The sequence below is a fragment of the Sarcophilus harrisii genome, chromosome 6 (genome assembly GCF_902635505.1).
Source record: "Sarcophilus harrisii chromosome 6, mSarHar1.11, whole genome shotgun sequence".
Classification (NCBI taxonomy): domain Eukaryota; kingdom Metazoa; phylum Chordata; class Mammalia; order Dasyuromorphia; family Dasyuridae; genus Sarcophilus; species Sarcophilus harrisii.
In genome coordinates this window covers 164,221,689-164,243,940 of record NC_045431.1, presented here as the reverse complement: position 1 = coordinate 164,243,940, position 22,252 = coordinate 164,221,689, and the positions used below count along the sequence as shown (strand labels likewise).

The following is a 22,252-nucleotide window of genomic DNA, read 5'->3' as shown; positions in this document are numbered from 1 at the left end:
AGAAACTTGAACATTTTTTTTACATGTCCAAATGATCAGTACTTTGAAATCCTTGACAGACTGCTCCTAACAGCAAAATATTTCCAGTAGACTTTACTAGTATTGAGATTCATATTTAGGAGTTGTGTTGTGTTTGCCTGCCTTCTTCTCTCCTCTCTTCCCTTCCCTCTCCCCCACAATAGGATTTTAATTCTGCTAGCAGGTCACCTGCTATAGGTGAAACACCTAATGTACAATAATTTGGCTTGTTTGGATATAGGTACCACTTGATTTTATTCATTGAGTTGCTTGCCATTGATTGTTAACAGCAAGATTTCTGATACCTCTCAAAGAGTCTGGCAAGCTTTGTTTGGAAGAAATTTTTCTTCATAGGCACTATGAACTGCTATAATAGAACATATAACATTGACCTATGGGCACATCTACTTAAAAGAACAAACAAAAAGGGAGAATACAGTAAAAGAAGAATACATGTAATAAAGATGGACAGGTCACTGAAGTGGATGGGAGGTGGGAGGCAGGTAGAGAATTACAATGGGAGCTAAGATAGTTGAGAAAGATGTTAGGTACTCGGTCAGAAAAGAGCCTGACATTAGAATTCTTACCATCTTTTTTTTTTTTTTTTTTTTTTTTTTTTTTTAACTTTGCTAAAAAAGTATTGGGAATAAAATAATAAATTTCAAATTAAATATATAATTACATTTAGATTTAACCTTGGAGTGCAGTGATGAATAAAAATTAAATTGTAAGTGCGGAATTTCATGCTTTTGTTACCTAAATTTAATTTTTTTTTTTTCAGGGAAGAAATTATGTTAAATTATGTTAAAGCCTTAACATAACACTGAACTTGGTGTAATGAAGTAATGAATTTATATTTTAGGCACACTTCCTTCAATCTTACTTCTTCTTTCCACTTTCTTTTTGAATAATCTTTGCTAGGCATTCACTTAGGATCAAGATTCTGGAATCCTTGTGACCCTTAAGAAATGATTTCAAGTTTTATATTATAAACTTTAACTGTGGCAAACGTGAACATTTTAATATACAAGAAAATGAAAAGAGGGATGTACATGAAATAATGAACTTGTGTTATTTTTCGTTTGCTTTTATAATGAAAAACTTAACATGATAGTTGGGAAAGAAATTTGCATCCCCTTCTGAACTTATGTTCTGTTACTTATATTTAAAAAAAAAAATTGATAGAAAGGATATTCTGTGACGACCTTGTTATCATTGTATACTTTAATTCTATTTCATATTTTGTAGCAAAAATTCCAAGGATCTCATTACTATTGGGGTATAGTCTAGATATTTAGAACCAAAAGTGTAATATATTCACCTGTGAAGATTTCATCAATTCTTTTTTTCCCTTTCTCTGCCTTCCCACTTCTCAAATTGATTTGTTTCCCTCCTTCCCCATATTATAGGAAGGAAGTGGTCATGTTTCATCACTTAATATTATAAAATTATTTTCCTTCAAGATTGTTTTATATAGTAAACATCAAAACTTTTCACATTTGAGATATTAGGCTGTATATAGGGAAAAACTAAATTCTGATTACTACTTATTTTATAATTTGTTTGGATACTTATGGTATGGAATGTATGGGTACATTATATGTATGGAATGCTGGGGTAAGCCTAGTGGCACAGTGAAAAGGAAACCTCAAATGGAATCACAAAGAATCAATCAGCAAGGCTGAAAACAGTACTGTTCCTGGTGTTAGGAAAACTCAGTCTTCCTGAGATTTGACACATAGGAACTCTGTGACTATGAGCAAGTCACTTGACCTTTGCCTACCTTCTCAATTGTAAAAATGGGGATAATCATAGAACCTGCCTTCTAGGGTTATTGTGAGGATCAAGTGAGAGATTTGTAAAGCACTAGCAAACATTAGCTATTACTGAAGAACTGAAGAGCATTTAGCAACATTTAAATTAAATGTCCAGGCAAAAGAGAAATTCTACATAGATGCATGAAGACCTTCAGAGTTTCCTTTTTATAGGTAACATGTTAATTATATAAACATTCAGATAAGTATACAGAGGAAAAGCTTAAGTGATAAATTATTTGGATGGACAAGTTACAGAGCTGGCATATCCATACAGTGCTCTTAGACATACTTTGCAGATGACAACAATCTGGACCTTGAATTTAAAAGTGGCAGGTGTTAGGGTGGGAGCAAAGATTGTCCTGGCTGACATTTAGGAATTGTGCAGATTCATAATAAATATAAATAAATAACTTAAATTTATATAGAAGGTTGATTTGCCAATCACTTAAACTGTGTATCTAATTAGCTGTATAGTGCAATGATAAATAAAAATTAAATTGTAAGTGCAGAATTTAAAATATTTAACAGTATCTTTTTTCAGGTGTAGCATGGATAGATGTATAGTACTTGTGGATTGACTGTTGCGCATTACCAATTTTGAATTTTGCATAACAACTTAAAAGTTACATACAAATGAATGTCAAGGAAAGGAAATGAATTCAGTCATTGAATGAGAATGAAATGTTGACACTTTATAAATAAAATCCTTGATGGTTCTGAATGAATTCTGTTTTAGGAGGAACTTGTTATGTTTAAAAGTCCTGCCTCATCAGAAGGTAGAGTTGGTGATTTGTTATATAGTTACCAACAATGTGTGATACTGTCTAGCAGACTGGGAGTAGGGGATGTAGCTTAGTGAATCTTAGCATCCTTGCCCAGTATCTTGGGTAGAATTCTGTGCTCATGGACCTTTTTTTGCACATCTAGACAATGTTAAGCACTGTGTTGGGGGATGGGAGCTCATTTCCAGGTCAATTTCATTTAGTTATTCATTCAATTCAATAGACATTTATTATATTTGCAAGGAGCTATGTCATGTAACAGGAATACCATCAAGAAGTTTACATGGTTGTGGAGAAGTGTGAAGATGGGCTGATAGGACAATATCTATGACTCATAAATTTACCAGAAGACCTGATAGCAAAAGCTATGGAAAACCCTGGAAAACAAATGGAAAACCCTGTGAAATGTGAGAAAAATACTAGGATCAGAGAAAGTTACATGGAAAATCAGGTGGTTGAACTGAGCCTTGAAGGTAAAGATAGGTTGTGAGGAGCAGAAATGACAATGTCTCTTCTAGACTTACGTGATAGCATATTAGGTTAGTCATTTTGGAATTGTAGAGAAAAACACTTCTAAGACATAAAAGTTGGGCGAGACTGTTAACATGTTAACCAACATGTTGTTTGTTAAAAAAACAAAAACTAATAACTAAAACTAATAATAAAATAATAAATAAATAAATAATAAATAAAATAATAAAAATAAAAACTAATAATAAAAACTAAAAAAACAAAACTAATAACATGTTGTACTTCCAATTTGGGAGGTAAAGGGACTTAAAAGTTGACAAGTGAATAGTTTACCAGGGCTTTTGTGCCCTTAGAAGCAGGTGTCACAAAACCTATTAAAGTTCATTTATGTCAGATGTGGGTAAGACCCTCAGTTTATTTTCACTTTGTATTTAAATGTAATAGATATTGCCAAACTGGTATCCAAGCTTACAGCCAATTAGAAATAGAGGATTTTGAACAGATAGATGGACTGGTGTATATAAGTACACAGAAATGACCACAGCAGGCTTGGCTGCAAAGTGTGAGATACATATCTATACATGCTTGTTTTTAAACTTTTAAGTGTATGGAGCATGTAGTCCAATATGTATGCCTTATGAAAATATTGTATTTTGAATACAAGCTTGAGGATATTTGGTTAAAAAAAAAAAGGCGTAATCCTTCAATTTCTGGAGTGCTCTTAAGAACAAGAAAGTAAGCAAAAAATGTTTCTTAAATAATAGCCTTAATGTTTTAAAATTGTACCTGAACTTGGTATGTGAAGGAATTAATACCCACGTTATTTTTGAAAGGGCCTAATTGTGTTTGAGTTTCCATGTAGATACTATATAAATTAGTGACAGAATGTGGTAGGGGATATTTTATCTTTTGGGGCATAGTCAAAATTATAGATGTCCCACTCATTGGATTCTCGAAGCAAATATTGGGTTTTCAGTCTGTGCAGTGAAATGTGAAGTTGGGTACATGTTCTGGCTAAGCCTGTGAAGTTAAAAGGCCTTCAGGCCTAAGTGGAAAGTGGGAGATGGTACTGTTGGTGATATAGTAACATTGACCAATTGTTAGGAATTTAGTAATGTTAAACTGATAATATACAATTTGTTTTTCATCTAGGCTTTGAAAGATAGTACAGAAGTGGAAATAGTGGACCAGAAGATGAGGAAAAAGGTGGAACCAGAAAAATGGCCCATTCCTGGCCCTCCTCCACGTAATGTGCCACAAACTGACTTCTCTCAGCTCATCGACTGCCCAGAGTTCATACCAGGCAAAGCCTTTGGCTCACATACTGGTAACGGCTTTTCTTTTTCCAGAACAGACAGTTTAGCAGTAGGAAAGGCTATGTGGCCCAATCTTCCTGTCCCTTTTTTAGTTTCTTTTTTTGGATTCAATAGAAAGAATAAAGTTCACACTATGACTTTCGATGCCCTGAATTTTATTCATGTAATTCCCATAGAGAGCTACAAACTACCAAAAGCAGGGATCTGAGAGTTAAAGTTGCAACTGTATTCTTCACTCACCTCTCATTCTTTTAGATTGTTTTCATACTTTTGTAGGCATGAAGTTTCTGCCTAATTGATTTTGATTTTGATGATTATTTAATCATATTTTTGTAAATGAATAAGGAAAACAACTAGAGGATTTTCAGATACAATATGCCACTTTTTTTCCCCCCAAGTAAATTTAATATTGGAATATTCCAGGTGTTCATCCTTGGAAAGTATTCTTTTATCCACAATACAGGTATAGTAGAGCACACGCAATTACAATGCAAGCTTCCCTTAATTTCCCTGCCAATGTGCTTCAACCTTGACTTGAAGGGACACAGACCTTGTCTACACTCTGGTTAAAGCAGAATTAGGGCCTATCTATAAGGTTATTCTCACTTTGTGGATTAAAAACTGGTTGTGACTTCCACTTCACAAACTGCTTTGTGTTAGATGGTTTCCTGGAGCATCCTTAAGGCATGCCGCCTCGGGAAAAATGTGTACTAGAACTTTTTTCAGTCAGTGGGATGATCTCCTGATGTACTTGGATGTCATGTGAACGGAATATGCAGTGGAATGGGTGACTCATTGAAAAGTCAATCTAATCACTTTTGGAGCTATGTGGTCCAGCAAATCTGAAACTGGGACTGTCCTCATCTGCACAAGAAAGCCTGCTTTCTGACTCCTATTGCAGGAGCGTGGTTCAACACTACAATGGAGAGTCTGCCTATGAGATGATGTTAAGGTGGACTAGAGGACTGCTGTTGTCTTAAAAACTCTGCCCATCAACATGGAAGTGGGCTGCATGGGCTACTCTTTCCAGGATGAGGGAAAGTCTACAACTATCATTCTGGAAATCTAGCAAGTGTGTGTGTTTTTGCTGCCAGGCTTGTGTGCATCAGCAGTGTTACAGAAATAGGTTTGAATGTGAAGGCATTTTCCAAACTATGAGGCTGTTTGATAATTGATCTACCCTTCATCAGCTGCTCACTACTGACAGAAGTTATGTATGTAATTAAATGTAGACTGATGGACTCTTGCATCTTGCATCTATTCGTGAGTGTTCATTTGCTAAAGAATGTCTTACAATTAAATTTTTAAAATACAGAAAAGGAAAAAGAAGGCACCTTTTCCACTCATGAATTGTATTATTGATGGTTTTTCAAGGTACTTGAAATACCAATGCAGTCAGCAGTGATGTTGGGCAGTCTCAAGCGTTATTTTGACTTTTCTGATCTACTTTTGATTGTCCTAGCTGTTGATTTTCACCTCTGTGCCTCTCTAATCCCAGAAAACACCCATTGTAACATTATTTTATAGGAGTTAAAATGGCCAGGTGATTTTTCAAAAATTGAAGGAAAGATGACACTGCCTCCCGACAAGTAATTAATGTATGTTGTTTGTGCATGTCAGAGATTACTTTTCCTTTATTATGTAAAAACATCATGGGATTCAAGATGGAAGTTCTAACCTGACCTAAGAATAGGAATTTCAGAGTTAATAGTCCGATAATGTTGCCATGGAAAATACATTTGCAGGGCAGATGGGAAACAGGTCAGCCAGAATGGAGATGCCATTAGTCTATTAATCATCTTTGCATTATTAATAAAAAATAAGATAATAAAAATCAGAATGCCTTGTATATTTTTTGTGTGTGTTTTTATAACTAGCACTCAGACACATGCACATATTAATTTAATGCCTCTGAAACAGTCCAAGTGTGTTCAAACACATTTTTACCATTTTCTGGTTATTTCTAAAATAAGAAATTTAATTTAATCTTAGCTTAATGAATGAATACTAGAGAAAGGAGCAGTCATGTAATTTTCTGAAGCTGTTAAGTTTCCTTGAAATTTGAGGATTAAATCCTTGATAAATAATATGTGCTATATGGCTGTTTTCATTTAAATTCCATCTTTGTTAATTTACTGCCCAATTGGGGGTTGGGGGGCAGGATTCTAATTGAAAGAACTTGATTCAGCTCCCCAGTAAGTCTTGGTCACTTGAACTTGGTCTGCTAAGGTGGTAAAAATATGCCTTTAAAAATGTAATTCTGGATCCCTGACTCTGTCTGTATAAACCTTTTTCAGATCAAACAATATGGTGGAGACTTAAAGAGCATAAAGACAAACCCTTAATTTGCCCTTTTCTGAGAAATTTGGGGGAGGGAAGGGAAAACATTTATTTCTCAAACATTTCGCTCCTCTTTTCATCACAGAAACAAATCTTTTCTTTTCCTTAAGGGAAAATCCCTGATCTTTTTTTATAGAATCTTTCTTAAATCAGGTTGACTTATCTAATGTTGATTGGCCTTTGCAACGAGCAGAGGACTTTATTGCATCAGGAAAGCTTAAAGAGCAACTTGATTAGAAGAGGAATGGTAAGATAGAATTCTTTTTCAAAAACACATACAGTGGTCACTCAGGAGGGTACTTTATGAACTCCCCCAGAACTACCATGTATATTTAAGTATGCTACATACAATATATTACATATATTTAACATTTAAGTATGCTACATATTACTTGTCAAGTAATCATAGCGATACCTGAATATCTTCTAGTAATGGACACTGTTATTCATCAGAATTAAACATTTTGAAAATGGAAGAGGGCTTGACTGCTAGAGCTTGCCTTTGGACTCTTATTGTTAGCAAGATTTTATTTCTTTTGGCACGTAGTTTACCTATTTGATAAGGTCTTTGACTGCATGTCCATTGTGAAATTATTGATATAGGTATATGTCTATAAAGACATGTATTTTGATAGGTGAATTATAGTTAGGTGCCATGTCAAAGGTTAGGTTTTTAATTATATTCAAGTTTATTCATGCCCCAAAGGCTGTGGTTCTCTTAACATGGATAAAGTCATGTCAGCAGGTGTAATGGGGAGGTGACATGATGTACTTTGGAGAACCAAGTTTATTGGTAAGTAATTTTGCCTTTTAGATACCTTTTTCTTCTCCCCAAAAATGTAGTGTGGGATATCTCCATTAAATCCTGTTTTGAAGCCTTTTTATAGCGTGAAAGTAAAGTAGGGTTTTACTAGTTATTTTGCTCCCTTGTGAGTGTGATCTGGTAGGCCTACCTAGGGGGAAAGGCTTTAAGTGTAGATAGCCATATGTGTCTGGCAGTTGACCAGTCTAGCTAGTCTCATCAACAGGTGGTGAGCAGTCACCAGGTTAGAGTTCTATTGTCCAAGGCTTCTTATGATACCTTCTAGTCTAAGCTTAGAGGGGAGGGATTGACATCTTCATTGGTGGATGAAGCACCCAAACACTGATGAAATCTCAGTTGTTTTGATAATACAGAATTAGAAAAACCTGCGCCTCTGGTATAGGGCTGCATGGCATTTGCCGGCAAAATTTTTACTGGAATTATCTGAATAAGTGTTAATTAAAATTTTAAAGTAATGAAGCATTAGTTTAAAAAAAGTCTAGGTTTTAACTTTTTTAAAGGAAGCTTTGTTTTCAGTTTAAGAAATATACCATATAGAAAGCTACCCAGAATCAATTGGGCAAATCTGTAAGTTTCCAACATTTAAATATGTAAAAATATGGTATGTCTCGTTTGAGAGAGAATTATGGGAATTATTGGGAATTATTTTTCTTAGCATTGGAACCATGGGAAAAAATGGGAAGGAAATGGTTTAAGATTTTGGGAGAAGGCAATGCCTTTTAAATATTTCATATTCTGAATTATAGTATCCAGTTATAGACTTAGAAAGATTTAAAAAATTTTTAATTTATACTGACACTTGTATTGACCTAGGAGTGTGTGTCTCCATTTAGAGTTCACATGATCTTCAATAGATAGACATCAATTTGTTCAGTGTTGGTATTGAGTATAAGAATCTTGCACTTTAAAATTTCTAAAATATAGTAATTTGTAGTAGTTTTTAAAAATTTCTGCTATATTGTATATGTCTTGTTTAAAAGCATTTCATTGCTTTTTCAGACCAAAAATGTCTTTGTACTTCCAGTATTTGTATTTTTAATTTCCAAGAATATTTGTTTCATAAAAATGAATTTGGCATCATCCGAAAAATCCCATGTAGAACTTTAAGGAATAGCCTATGTTCCATATTTTATTTTTTTCTTCAAACAATTTTACATTTCTACATAGATTTGCATTAATGGTTAAAAAAAAAAAAGTAGTTTTATATTCATAAACTTGCTGGACACAGCAAATCTGGCAAGCAGGGTATATCACCTGTTTTACAAATGAGGAAACCAAGGCCAATAGGATAATTTGCTTATAACTATTTAGTGGTAGAATTGAAATTAGAACTTGGGGCTCCTGATTGTCTATAGGATTTTTCTATTATGACTTTTCTGTTTTACTTTTATTTTTTCCCCTGCTAGAGATAATAGAGAATAGAGAAAATGGAGTCATCTCTAGCAATAGTAGTTCCTTTTATGACTTGGGATTCCATCTTTTAAAATTGATTTGCTTGTGCACTTTTATTGTTTATGTATGTCCTATAAATTATTTCATTATAAAATCATATTTCTCATTTTTAAATGTGTGGTAGTTTCTCTTCTCCACCTGCCATTTTCCTTTCAAACTTGGTGTATTTCAATTTAGTCCCACATGATTTTGTAGAGTCACAGAAATGTTTACCTTTCTAAATTAATAGCTAGATGAGTTAAAGTAGGTGATATTGTACCCTTTTAAATCTAGTAAACATACTTTGCCCAAGGTCTTATAGCTAACATGTACAGTAGATAAGACATTAAAACTTGAAGTACTCTTGACTCCAAGATGTAGTGTCTACTTACTATACTACACTGTATCCTTTATTGTGAATTTTAACTATTTAGGTATCTCACCTATTTAAAAAAATGCAATTTCTTCACCATACTTTACCAAAAATAGATGTGATATTAATTCAATGAAATATTCAGGAAAATGTGGTTATATGGATCAAGGATCAAACTGAAATATCATAACTTGAACATATTTACCAGTGCAGTTCCATAGAACTGAAGTTGCCTGCCTTATAGACGACATAGGACATGTATAGAAACCTAAAATACTTTTTAGAAGAGATAACTCACCTTTGAAAATGTCTTTTTCTAAAGGAAAGATCATTTGGAGAGATAATTAGGTAATTTGCCTTCATACTTGAGGAAAATACTCAAAATAGGATTGTTTACTTTTTGCATAATGGTAAAATCATGGAATTCTGGCAAATAACTATTCACAGATTCATTATAATATGGGCCAGGATAATGAAAGAAAGTTAATGTTCCCTCTTAGAATTTCACAAGAAATTATTTTATCTGCAGATTTCAATCCAGTTTTTCATGGACAAGTATCCCTAAATATCTCTATTCTCCTGATGTTTAATAAGTGACCCACTTCTTGACAGTTTTGTCAAAGAGGTTAAATAGTAAATGTGTGGTGGTCCTTCCAAAGCAAGATTGAAGCACATTCACAGGTCTGCACAAGGATTTGACTGTCCTTTCTGTATCTTTCCTGTGTTTAATGAAGGCTTCATTCTTTAAGACTTAATACTTAACAGTTAAAGAACACTTTGAGTTGTAAAAGCCATAAAAATTTTAGAAAACAAGTAGTATAAGTTATTAACTTAGGTTTATTGATTAATCATCATTCTTACATGGAGTAACATTTTCAACACCCAAGTTCAAGAAAATGTAAGATGTGTAATAGAAAAGTAAGCACAGTTGTTTTAACTGTAGAACTAATTTAAAATTTTAGAGTCTGCCCCAAGTTCTCCAAGAATGGGAAGTCCATTGAGTCCAAAGAAAAATATTGAAACAAGTAACCTTCAAACAATGTCTAGAGGGTTGTCTACCAGTTTGCCTGATCTGGACTCGGAGCCTTGGATAGAAGTAAAAAAGAGGCATCGTCCGTCCCCAGTTAAATTAAAGGTAAGCTATTACCATTCCCGGATAAGGGACAGTATCTATTAGAGCAGGCTTAGGATGAGTAAGAGAATGTTTACATAAAAACACACACCACAATTTCTTATGTATGTAAAGCTTGAAGGCCACAATCTGAAATTTTAAATTGAGGCAGCACTGCATTACTCAGATCATATGCACAACCTTAAAATGTATACTATTGAAGTGTACAAAGCATTTCTCAAAAGCCTTGAAATTTTCTTATATTTTTACAAAATGAGATAATGTTCTTCATGGTGCTTGGAAAGTTAATAGTTAAGAACTTTCTTGTATAGTTAATTTTTGATGTGGAACACACACTATGGGTTGATTTTTTTATTATTTTTTCAAAGATCTTTCTCTCCCACCTGTCCCCTCTGCCCCTCCCCTCAAATGAGAGTACGAAAAACAAAATTTCCTATACATAGGCATAGTCAAGTAAAGTAAATTTACACATTGCCCATTACAACATTCCTTCTTCCCCTCTCCCCCAGCCTTCCTCATAATGTTTCAGTCTGCCATCATGAGTCCATCACTTCTGCCAGCAGATGGGCAGCCTATTTGGTCATGAATCTTCCAGACTGGTTAGTCTTTGTTTTGATCAGAGTTTGTCATTATAGTGTAAAATGTTGTTTAGATTCTGCATCAGTCAGTTTGTTTTGTCTTCTTGGTTTCTTTGAAACCATCTCCCATCATTTATTACTCAGTAGTGTTCAGTTACATTCATATACTATATGAATGTAATTGAACCATTCCTCAGATGATTGTACCCCTTCAGTTTCCTTTTTTTTTTTTTTTTTTGCTATTTTAGTTGCATTCTTACCAAGAAGGGTAAGAAAAGGTCAGGATGTGCGTGTGCGTGTGTGTGTGTGTGTGTATGTGAATCTACGGCTCAGTGTCTCTTAAAAATAAAGTTGACTGTGATATGCTTTATATTTTTCTTTTAGGACAATACAAAATAAGGAGTTTCAAGAATTTAAATTTTGGCATGCAAATAAGTAAGGATTTCTTTGTCACCCTCTCAGAATGTGAAGTCTGAGTTGGTAGCTAAACAATTCCCTCCCTCCCCCCCCTCACACACAGAGTCCTAGGTAATAATTCTGTAATTAATGTCAAAGGTAACTTGTCTCTTGTGATAAATTTTTCAGGCTCATAATTCTAGGGAAAATAGGAAATTCTTGCTTTGTTTTGACTTTGAATTTTAATTACCAGGAAATTTTTTTTAAAAGACAGTTATTATAAAATCAAGGGCCATACTGAAATGTTACCAATGCCTATTTTTTTAGTCTGGGATGATCTAAAATAACTATTTCTTGGTCTTGGCCTTAGTGCTTTTTAATTGGCTTGACTGACAGAGAGAATGTTTATTAAATTTGTCAATGGAACATAAAATGGGAGTTGAAAAAATTTTGATAGTAATAGTAGTCGATGAAACGTGGAATATTGGAAATTTAAGTTGATGAAATTAAAGAGTTGATTTAAGTTTTACATAATTTAGAGTTAATCAAAAGCAGAATTTTGCTATAAATTTGACTTTAGCTCTTCAAAGATTACTTAAAATTAGGGCTTGAGAATACTTAGAAACTATCAGAAGAGGTTATGAGAGTAATTAAGGCATTTAAAATAAAAAAGTCCTGGAGTAGAGAAAATGAGAATAATTTAATTATCTTGAGTTACATTTAGATTATTAGATAGCTTGATGTCTGCTGAGACCAAAGCATGAGGAAGGCAGGATAGAGAGATTCAGGTGTGGAAATCAGTTCTCTTAAATGTTAAATTTTGAGCTGTGTTATGAAGGTGGGTTTTAGAGTCTCCTTTGCAGATTTAAAAAAAAATACATAGGATGATTTTTTATCCTTGTTGGAGTTGCTTACTTGAGTAGCAGCAGCATGATGAAATTATAGGCTTGTTCAGATTGTTGTATTCCACGTCTTAGCTTTTTATTACATTCACAAATTTCTGTGTTTTCTATATCACATATAAAAAATGTCAAGTATCCAAACCCATTGACAAAAGTTATTTGCAGGAGGGGAAGGGAAAGAAGTTACTTGCTGACAATAACTTTATTGCTTCTTTACATAAGTGAAAGGGACTTTCATTTACATTGATCAAAGAATGTCTTTTACTGAGCATAGATCAGTATTTTGAGTTGAAACCAGTAGACTATAGGGGCAGAAATGGCCCTTCCAGTAGTCTCATCCATAAAAGACAATTGAGCAATTATTAGGTAATCTCAAATTGCCAATGAGGTCTGCATATCTTGTGAAACATTAAACTCTAACATACTAGGCCTCACAATTTTAGAGAAATAATTATTTGTGTTTGCAAATCATTGTTTTAGCAACATTCATAGTTTTTAAATATTAGAGAATAGTGGTTTCCATCTTAAAATTGTTGTTTTTTGAAAATTTGAAAAATAACTAGGCGAACTTTGTTATTGACTTATTAGGCAAGGCACCTGTTTATGAAAGTATGGAGAATTTCATATATTTTGCTGAAGAAATGGTGGGGTATACAAGTACTTCATGTAATTGCAGTCTTTGAAAATAGTTTGTCAAAAATGACCATACTCATTTCTAAATTGTATTGAATTTAGATTCTTCCCATTAACTTCTTATCTAACAGAAACATGTAAATTCATGTAAAAACGTGTAAATTCACCTCAGTGCATTCATAATAATTTATTAAATTAAATTAAAGCTTTAAAAAAAATATTAACCCAAACTGCAAATGATAAATAGTAATAGCTATTTTTTCCTTTAGACTCTGATTTCATTTGTATACGGAGTTCATGTTGGCCAGATTCTCTTTATCAGTGCAAATTGGCAACTGTTGGATAATTTATACTATGAGTTTCATGAACCCTAAAAAATTAAAGTGATTTGCCCAAGGTCTTATAGCTAACATGTACAGTAGATAAGACATTAAAAAACTTGAAGTACTCTTGACTCCAAGGTGTAGTCTGTCTACTTACTATACTACACTGTATCCTTTATTGTGAATTTTAACTATTTAAGTATCTCACCTATTTCAAAAAATGCAATTTCTTCACCATACTTTACCAAAAATAGATGTGATATTAAATACATGGGGTTTAATTTTCATGTACAGCATACATATAAAATGCATTTCAAAATCTTCCTAGAAGGGACCGTGGAGTACATTTAGTTTCACTTATATAAGAGATGAGGAAGTAGCCCATGGCCAGATAATCAACCAATATTTGTAACTACTTTAAGCCATATACTGTGCTATGCGGTGAGTATGCAAAGATGAAATAAACAGTACTTCTTTTTTTTTTTTTTATATATATATATATATATTTTTGATTTAATAGCCTTTTATTTACAGGATATATACATGGGTAACTTGACAGCATTAACAATTGCCAAACCTCTTGTTCCAATTTTTCACCTCTTACCCCCCCACCCCCTCCCCTAGATGGTTAGGATGACCAGTAGATGTTAAATATATTAAAATATAAATTAGATACACAATAAGTATACATGACCAAAACATTATTTTGCTGTACAAAAAGAATCAGACTCTGAAATATTGTACAATTAGCTTGTGAAGGAAATCAAAAATGCAGGTGTGCATAAATATAGGGATTGGGAATTCAATGTAATGGTTTTTAGTCATCTCCCAGAGTTTCTTTTTCTGGGCATAGCTAGTTCAGTTCATTACTGCTCCATTAGAAATGATTTGGTTGATCTCGTTGCTGAGGATGGCCTGGTCCATCAGAACGGGTCATCATATAGTATTGTTGTTGAAGTATATAATGATCTCCTGGTCCTGCTCATTTCACTCAGCATCAGTTCGTGTAAGTCTCTCCAGGCCTTTCTGAAATTATCCATAAACAGTACTTCTTAAGGAGAGTACATTGTTCTTGGGGAAAACATGTCATATATACAAAGTAAATACAAAACTTGTGAGGAAGCTCTGTAAGACGGGATGGGAACAAGGTATAAGGAAAGATTTAGTAGGTAACATGAGCTTTAACTTTAATGGAAAGTATGATTGTTAATGATAAAGCTAACAAGCACTTAATTTGCTCTTACTATGTGCAGGACACTATAAATTCAAAGAAAAATTGATTACCTTACTTCAGGGAGCTTACATTCTTTTGGGGGGGAAAAACATGAAAAGGGGTGAAGGTAGGATAAAACTTTATACGTATGGGGATGAATTTCAACAGAGGCAAGCTGAATTAGGTAAGTACTCGTTTTGACTTTTTCACTGAAACAGAGCTGTTAGTAGGATACTTTGACGTAACCAGAGTGAGATAACATAACCAGAGTGAGATAACATAACCAGAGTGAGATAACATAACCAGAGTGAGATAACATAACCAGAGTGAGATAAGAGGACAGAATTGAGATATTCTTTAGAGGTAAAATTAGGAAGACCTGGCAGCTTTCTGGGAAAGGGGGTGGGGAGATGGGGGGGCAGGATAAAGGAGAGGAAAGAAGCAGTTAAACGCTGGTGATATGAATGAGATATGAATTAGCAAGTTAAGAAGGAGTTAGGAAAGGCGATTCTGTTCAGGGCATGAATTTGAAATGCTTGTGAAATATCCATATTTGATATGATACAGAATTGGAGCTCCGAAAGCTGGGGTATAAATATAGACTAGGGAGCCATCTGCCTAGAAATCACAGTAATAGTATATCACTAAAAAAGAGAAGAGGGCCTTGGATAAGGCTTTGGAATATACCCACATTAAGGCTAGACATGGATGATGAGCTGGCAAAGGGAGACTGAAGAAATGGCCACATAGGTAGGAAAGCCAGGAGATAGGAAGCATCATGAAGGCTCCAAGAAAAGGTTGTGGGAGAGAAGTCAAAAAGCATTGACTGGGGAAAAAGGCTTTCTACTCTTGTCCTTGAAAAATTGTTGTTGGTAACTTTGAAGGAAATAATTTTAGTTGAGTAGTAAGTTTGGAAGCTAGACCTCAGGGGGATGAGGAATGAGCTACAGGAAAAGTAGAAGCAGTGAATATAATAGTTATCTAACATTTATGTAGTGCTTTAAGGCTTTCAAAGAACTTTACAGTCTTTTGAGGTAGTGGTGTTACTCCCATTTTACAGAAAAAAAAATGGGACTGAGAAAGGTTAAAGGACTCAGATTCATTCAGCTGAGTTTCATAGATTTCATAGATTTAAATGCAGACCTTCTGGTTTTGAGTCTAGTGTTCTAGGTAGCTGCTTTTTTAGCAGAGTACAATTAGGCAGTGAAACTGAAATATGTATATATTTCTTAATTGAGGAAACCCACAGACATCTGTAGCCATCAAAGAAGGAAACATGTGCGACAATAAAGATGGAAGAGAGCATAGAAATAAAGGTCCAAGTTTTAAGGGTTTGGTCTTGGCAGAGAAGTATGACTAAGCCATAGAGTGTAACAAGGGATTAAAGTGTTCCAAGAGGACAGCCTCTGAGTATGGTTGGAGGAAAAGTCCTTTTTTTTTTTTTTTTTTTTTGAAAGAAGCAGGTATAAGTAGGAACATTGGAGGTTTCAGGTGAGAGGGAAGGTATGGAGCGGCCACTGTGAGGGAGGGCAAAGGTGGCAGCACCAGCTAATTCTTAGAATCCTACTTCAGAAACTCATGTGAAGGATTTATTTTTGATATAATTATGAAAGTTTCTCACTACTGGTGGTAGAATTATGGATATTTATTTTAAAACAGAAAAACTTCATGACTTGGGTTATCCCAGAGAACAAGTGTAATATAATTTTTCATCTTCTCTTCACAATGGTGAAGAATGGTACTGGAAAAGCACTGCTTTGTGATGTCTGCAGAAAATTTCTGCATAGGTCTTTAATATATATTTTTAGTTTTTCTCTTCCAAGCTATATTTTGAATGAAAATCCAATGACTGCCAGAGTTCTCATTGATCAGACATGTCCATCTTTAACATTGTGCAATGAAAAAGAAATAAGATTTAAAAACACAATATATCTTGTTTGTGATAACAGAGGGGATCAGTGAAAGATAGTTCCAAATATGTGCCTTTTATTTTGGAAGGTTCCTTTCTATTTTGTTTTTGAAAATGAGTCTCTTGAACTTAATTCACCAGCTTTCTTTTCTCCCCTGGTAACATCTATTTCTCTGTGCTCCCTTTTAACAAGTTAATTGCATCTTCACATTTCCCAAGATTTCCCTTAACTCTATCTTTCCTAGAGAACCATCCTTTGTAAGAAAGGGAAAAAAAAAAGGTTAGGGAAAAAAGCACATTTTTAGTTCAACAAAACCATAGCTCGCGGCAGCTAGATAGCTTAGTCGATAGAGCATCAGCCCTGAAGTCAGGAGGACCCCAGTTCAAATTTGGTCTCAGACACTTAACACTTCTGGGCTGTGTGACCCTGGGCAAGCTAAACTCAATTGCCTCAGCAAAAACAAAATAAAAAACCAAAAAAAACCCCCAAAACAATATATCTATCATTGCATACACAGTGCCCTACCTATAGTCTGCCTCTTCCCCAACCTCTTGCAAAGAAGTGATGCCTTCTTTCTGACTCCATATCAACTGTTGTCTATATTTTACACAGCATCTCAAACTATTTAGTCAGTAAACATTATGTACCTGGTATGTGCTAGGCACAGTGCTATGTGATACACGTTAAAAAAAAATATGACCATGTCTACAAGGATCTTTACATTTTAATGGGAGGGAGGGTGTCCAGCTGAAAAGTCTGGAAAGAGTGAAGGAGAAAAGGGGGTAGAGTTCTCAACATAGTCTGGCCTTAGAAAGGTGATAGAGACATTGAGAGAAGTATTAAAATGGTATAGTTGATGAGGAATGGGGAGAAAGCTGTACTGAACCCCTTCTTTAAACTGAGGCCCTGGAGCCCATGATTCTGCCCCCCAGTACAACTGAATATCTAGAAAAGTCCTCTAAACAAATTTTATAAGTAAATATAAGAGACTATTTATATAGTCTCTGACATTGACAGAACGCTGCCTTTTTAGGCAATTCTTAACACTTTCAATAGTTGTCTTATTCGAAGTTTTTCCTTTAAGCAGTCCTGACTTAGCCTCTGTGACATTTATCTATTGTCTCCAACTAAAAAACTTCTCAGGTTCTTCCAGCAGCTTTCTCCTCCATGTTCTGAGATGGCCTAGCTGGATTGCTTGGAAGATTAAATCTTAATGTTATCCCTTGGCTCTCTGTTTTCTCCTGCCTTCATCCTGTACCATGGTCCCCTCTGTATTCCTGTTCAACTGCTGTACATTTGTAGTCTTTGTTTTACTCTTCCTTCTTCTGTTAGCCCATTGTAGGTCTGGGTTTCCATGCCCATAGCAAGGAAATAATAGTGCTTTTAAATAAAATTTTAATTTCTTATTTAAAAATTTTCCCTTTTGCTGCTTGTACTTCAGTAATTTCAGCCCCCAAAATAGTGGTCACTAAGAAAAACAAGCAAGAACATCTGATACTACTTCTCACAGTGTATAAAATAGAAGTCCTTAAATTTAAAGTTAGGTGGAAACCAGCTTAGGGAGACTAATTTACTTACCCAAGGTTACAAAACCAATGTACAACTGAGGCCAAATTTGAATGTGAGTATTTAGACTCAAAGTCCTGCATTTTTACCTTTTTATGAGTAATTCCTAACTTCCTGCTCTGAGTCGGGAGGTATTTGTTATCTATGATTTTCATTAGTTTCTTAATTATTCAATTTGACTAATTTAAATTTACATTAATTTATCTCAGGTGTTTGAAACCAAAATTGAACCAGTGAAAGAAAGGAAATCTTCAAGTATTTTACAAGATATAAGCATATTTCTTTTTCTCCTTGAGGACAGAACTTAATTTAAACTAATTATCATATTCATTTATGATTTTATTCCTCCCTTTGAGTTATTGTAAAGCTTTTTTTAAAAAAGTATTGTCATAAAGAAAAATATATTTGCTGCATATTGATACTTATCAATACTTTATCCCAATTTAACTGTAGATTCCTGTCAATAAATAACAAATTTTACATTACTTTAGGGATTGCAAAGTACTTTGCTTATAACAACAATAACGGTTAGACATTTTTATCTTTTTAACAGCCCTGAGGCTGAAGGTTTCTGGCTTGTGCATATTTTTATAGCAAAGAAATGCAGGCTATAACCTACATATCCCTTTTTTCCAAGTTTGGTATCTTTTCAATTGTACCAGACTACTTTATGGACTGGGGCTTGAGGAAGTGCCTCAAGTGCTTATTTTATAATAATATAAGGACTTTGAGCTACTTGGGCTCACTGTTGAGCTCCAAATTTGGTAGTCTTGTGGTTCAATCATATCCAATTATTTGTGACTTCATGGACTACAATGTCCATGAGGTTTTCTTGGCAAAGATAGAGGAATGTTTTGCCATTTCCTTATGCACTGAACTGAGGCATTCGAGTGGATTTGAGTGACTTGCCCAGGGTCACACAGCTAATAAGTAAACTCAAGAAAATGATTTCCTTATTCCAGATCATGTGCTTTTTTCTACTGTGCCACTCAGCTGCCTCTTAAGTGATCTTGTACCTCTTAGTAAAATAGTTTTTTTTTTTCCATTAATTTTTAATACACACTGTTTTATGAATTGTTGGGAGAGAAAAATAAGAGCAAAAGGGAAAAACCATAGGAGAGATTTAAAAAAAAAAAAAAAGAATTGACCATAGCATGTGTTGATTTACATTTAGTTTCCTTAGTTCCTTTTCTGATTTCAGAATGGCATTTTCTGTCCTAAAGTAGAATAGTTCTGAGCACCACATAATGATGTGAATGTACCTATTTAAGTATGTGCGTGTATATGAGTTGAATGAATGTACTTAATGAATGTACTTATGCATGTTTGTCATATAAATGACTCAAAAAATAGAAATTCAAAAGGATACAAAATGAGACAAGAAATTTTCAAAAATAATTTAAATTTTATTAACTATACCAAAAACCTTTTTTACTCTTGCTAAAAATAATAGCTTTTTAAATGAGAAATTATTGATTATGCTTCGTTGTTTTTGAAAATCTTGTTCTTGGATACTTGGCCTTTTTTGAAAGTCTGTTCCAAGTTGACATATTGCTTGATTTTTAATAACTTGTAGTGGAAAAAAAAAAGAACTTACAAAGACATGTGTATGCAAAAGGAAGGAGGACATCATTGGGTGCACTCAGTAAATCATGATACTCAATGTTCACTGCCATCTGTCAATTTTGCAAATTTTTCGGCTAAGATTTTGCTATAAGAAATTTCCATTATTTTCATGCCAACATAGTCAACATAATGGTTGTTGTTTTTACCAAGTGGATTAAAATGAACTATTGAAATAGTTCTTTGGAAATTAAACATTATAAAATTTTTAGTTCACATATGAGAGTTTGGATAGCTGGCATATTTTTGGCAAAAAATTTAGGTTTTTGAATGTCTTGCTCATTTATACCATCATTAATTAATGAAAAGCCACTATAGACTATTTATTATTAACAAAAATTGGATATCGATAAGATGCATTTTTCAGATAACCAGATGAGTAAATGTTATTGCTGCTTCTTTGTAACGTAGCTGCTGGTGAGCCTCTTTCACAATTAGTGATTTTTCTTGTTTATTTTTGCTCAAGTCATTATTATTGTCTCCAGTCCATGACTTTTCCTAATTTTGTAAGGGTTAGCTTAATCAAAACTAGGAAATATCTATAAATCTCCTTAATCACAAAGTTGTCATTGATTGAAAAGGAGGGACAAAAGAGAACCCTGCTCATCCCCCTTCTTTTATCAGGAGAATCTGGGTGACCATTTGAGCATATCTTGGGTGAGGGCACTAATACCAAACTTCATATTAAATATTAGTAAAGCTTAATATATTTGATAAATAGAAATAAAAGTTAGGACCCCAAATGGATCTTGTTCAGTGTGGGGCACTCATGTCACATTGTACCCCTACCATGTACCCCCTGCCATTCTAACTAGTTAGATGCATAATCCTACTATAAAACTGACACAGTAACTAAGTTCTCATTCTAGGGTCTCCATATTTTAGGACTATTTTTAATGACTCCTATCATTTAAAAAATATGATAAAAGTAGCATGATAATGAGGGAAAAATACCTTTTGGCATGTGTTGACTCAATTATGCTTTCCATTTTTCAACCCTGTTCAGTTAGATTTTGGCTAAATTTTAATTGTTAAGAGTTTTCCAAACATCATTTCAGTGAAGTAGATATCTTAATATCTGTTTTGCAGAAAGAAACTGAGTCCCAAACAAAGATCCCAGTATAGCTGCTCTCCTATCTATGTGAGCTTCTGTAAACTGTCCTGTACCTTTGTTTTCCCCATCATAAAATGGAATCTTTTACACTCATTACTCAAAAGAATTGTTGTGAGCAAAGTACAATCAGTTGCAAATTTATTAAGCTATTGCATTTTAATGGGTTTTAAAATTTTTAAATGAAGACTTAAGAAGTAGAAGTGTCAGCTCTGCCATTTTTTGTTTGCTTGTGGTAAAATTATTTTTGCAATTTCTTTGTTAGGAATCTAAGACATTTAGCCATTTTATGAGGGTTAAGACACTTGTTTCATTTTAATAATGGAACATGTTAATTTAGTTCCTTGAAGGGACATTGAAGTACAATGCCGATGGTTATATTTGTGAGGTGTGCAGTGAACCCCACCAAGTTTGGGAACTGACAATCTTGCAATACTTTGAGGAGTAGGTCATCATCTGATAAAGATTTTTGTGAGGGTGCCAATGTCGGCCTACATTTCAAATATCATTTTCTTTCTGGGTCCTACTCTGGAGACTACTATTGCTGTGAAGTAGTGACAGGATCAGTTAAGGTTAAAGAATTTTCTTGATGTTCAATATCCTGGATATCTGCTCACATTAAGTTAAGCCCTTTAGTTTTAGATCCCTTTCTTCTGTAATAACAAAAGAGAGTTTTAAATTTTTTTCTTGTCTTTCAGGTGATGACTTTATATTTTAAGAATATTCCAGTGGGCAGAGGAACATGCAATTTCACCCAAACCTAATTGAATAAAAATAAGTTTTGATTGATTTAAAAAAAAACAAACAAACAAATTCAGCTAAACAGTTCTATACTTCTCCGCGAACACTTTTTTCCCCTCTTCCCTATTGCTTTAAAAAGCATTATGAACTTAACACACACCAGATAACATGAAATTAGAGATCTCACATTCAGCTTGCTTTTCTTTTTAAATCTAAAATATATTTCACATGTAATTTTCAGAGTGACATTCAGAGTGGCTGAATTTTCTGTGATCTTTTTTGAGAAAGGCTTTTTGAGCCTTTCTAAAAAAAAATAGCTAAGGTAATAACTAAGAATAGCAGCTAAGGAAAATTGTTGGATAGTGACCCTGTCTGACAGGGAGTTATTGGACATTCTTCATCCAAAAGGAGCATATTGGCTGTGCTCCATCATTTTTTGATGAGGAATAGGACTGGATTTTTAGTTTTTAGTTCTTTATTTTTAGTTTTTAGTTCTTTATTCTTTTAGGAAAAAAACCCTTTTCTGCAGATTTAAGGTCACTTAAAACTCTTATCTCAGTGTGAATGTTTTTTTAAATTTAATAGCCTTTTATTTACAGGTTATATGCATGGGTAACTTTACAGCATTAACAATTGCCAAACCTCTTGTTCCAATTTTTCACCTCTTACCCCCCCCACCCCCTCCCCTAGATGGCAGGATGACCAGTAGATGTTAAATACATTAAAATGTAAATTATATACACAATAAATATA

General features: G+C 33.9%; 1 protein-coding gene across 6 annotated transcripts in view; it reads left to right on the top strand.

Annotated features, from left to right (window-relative positions):
• The window catches only part of LARP1B (La ribonucleoprotein 1B), a 95,701-nt gene that overhangs the window by 29,184 nt on the left and 44,265 nt on the right, over positions 1-22,252 (top strand). For 5 of the 6 annotated variants that reach the window (XR_004230266.1, XM_031942670.1, XM_031942668.1 and 2 more), the window contains 2 exons: positions 4,241-4,415; positions 10,334-10,506. Coding sequence is in view for 5 of the 6 variants with exons in the window: in XM_031942670.1 (XP_031798530.1) it covers positions 4,241-4,415; positions 10,334-10,506 (348 nt within the window). In the remaining variant the exon portion in view is untranslated. Of the gene's footprint in view, positions 1-4,240; positions 8,785-10,333; positions 10,507-22,252 lie in introns of those variants that run through there. The other variant, XM_031942672.1, reaches the window with a different exon arrangement.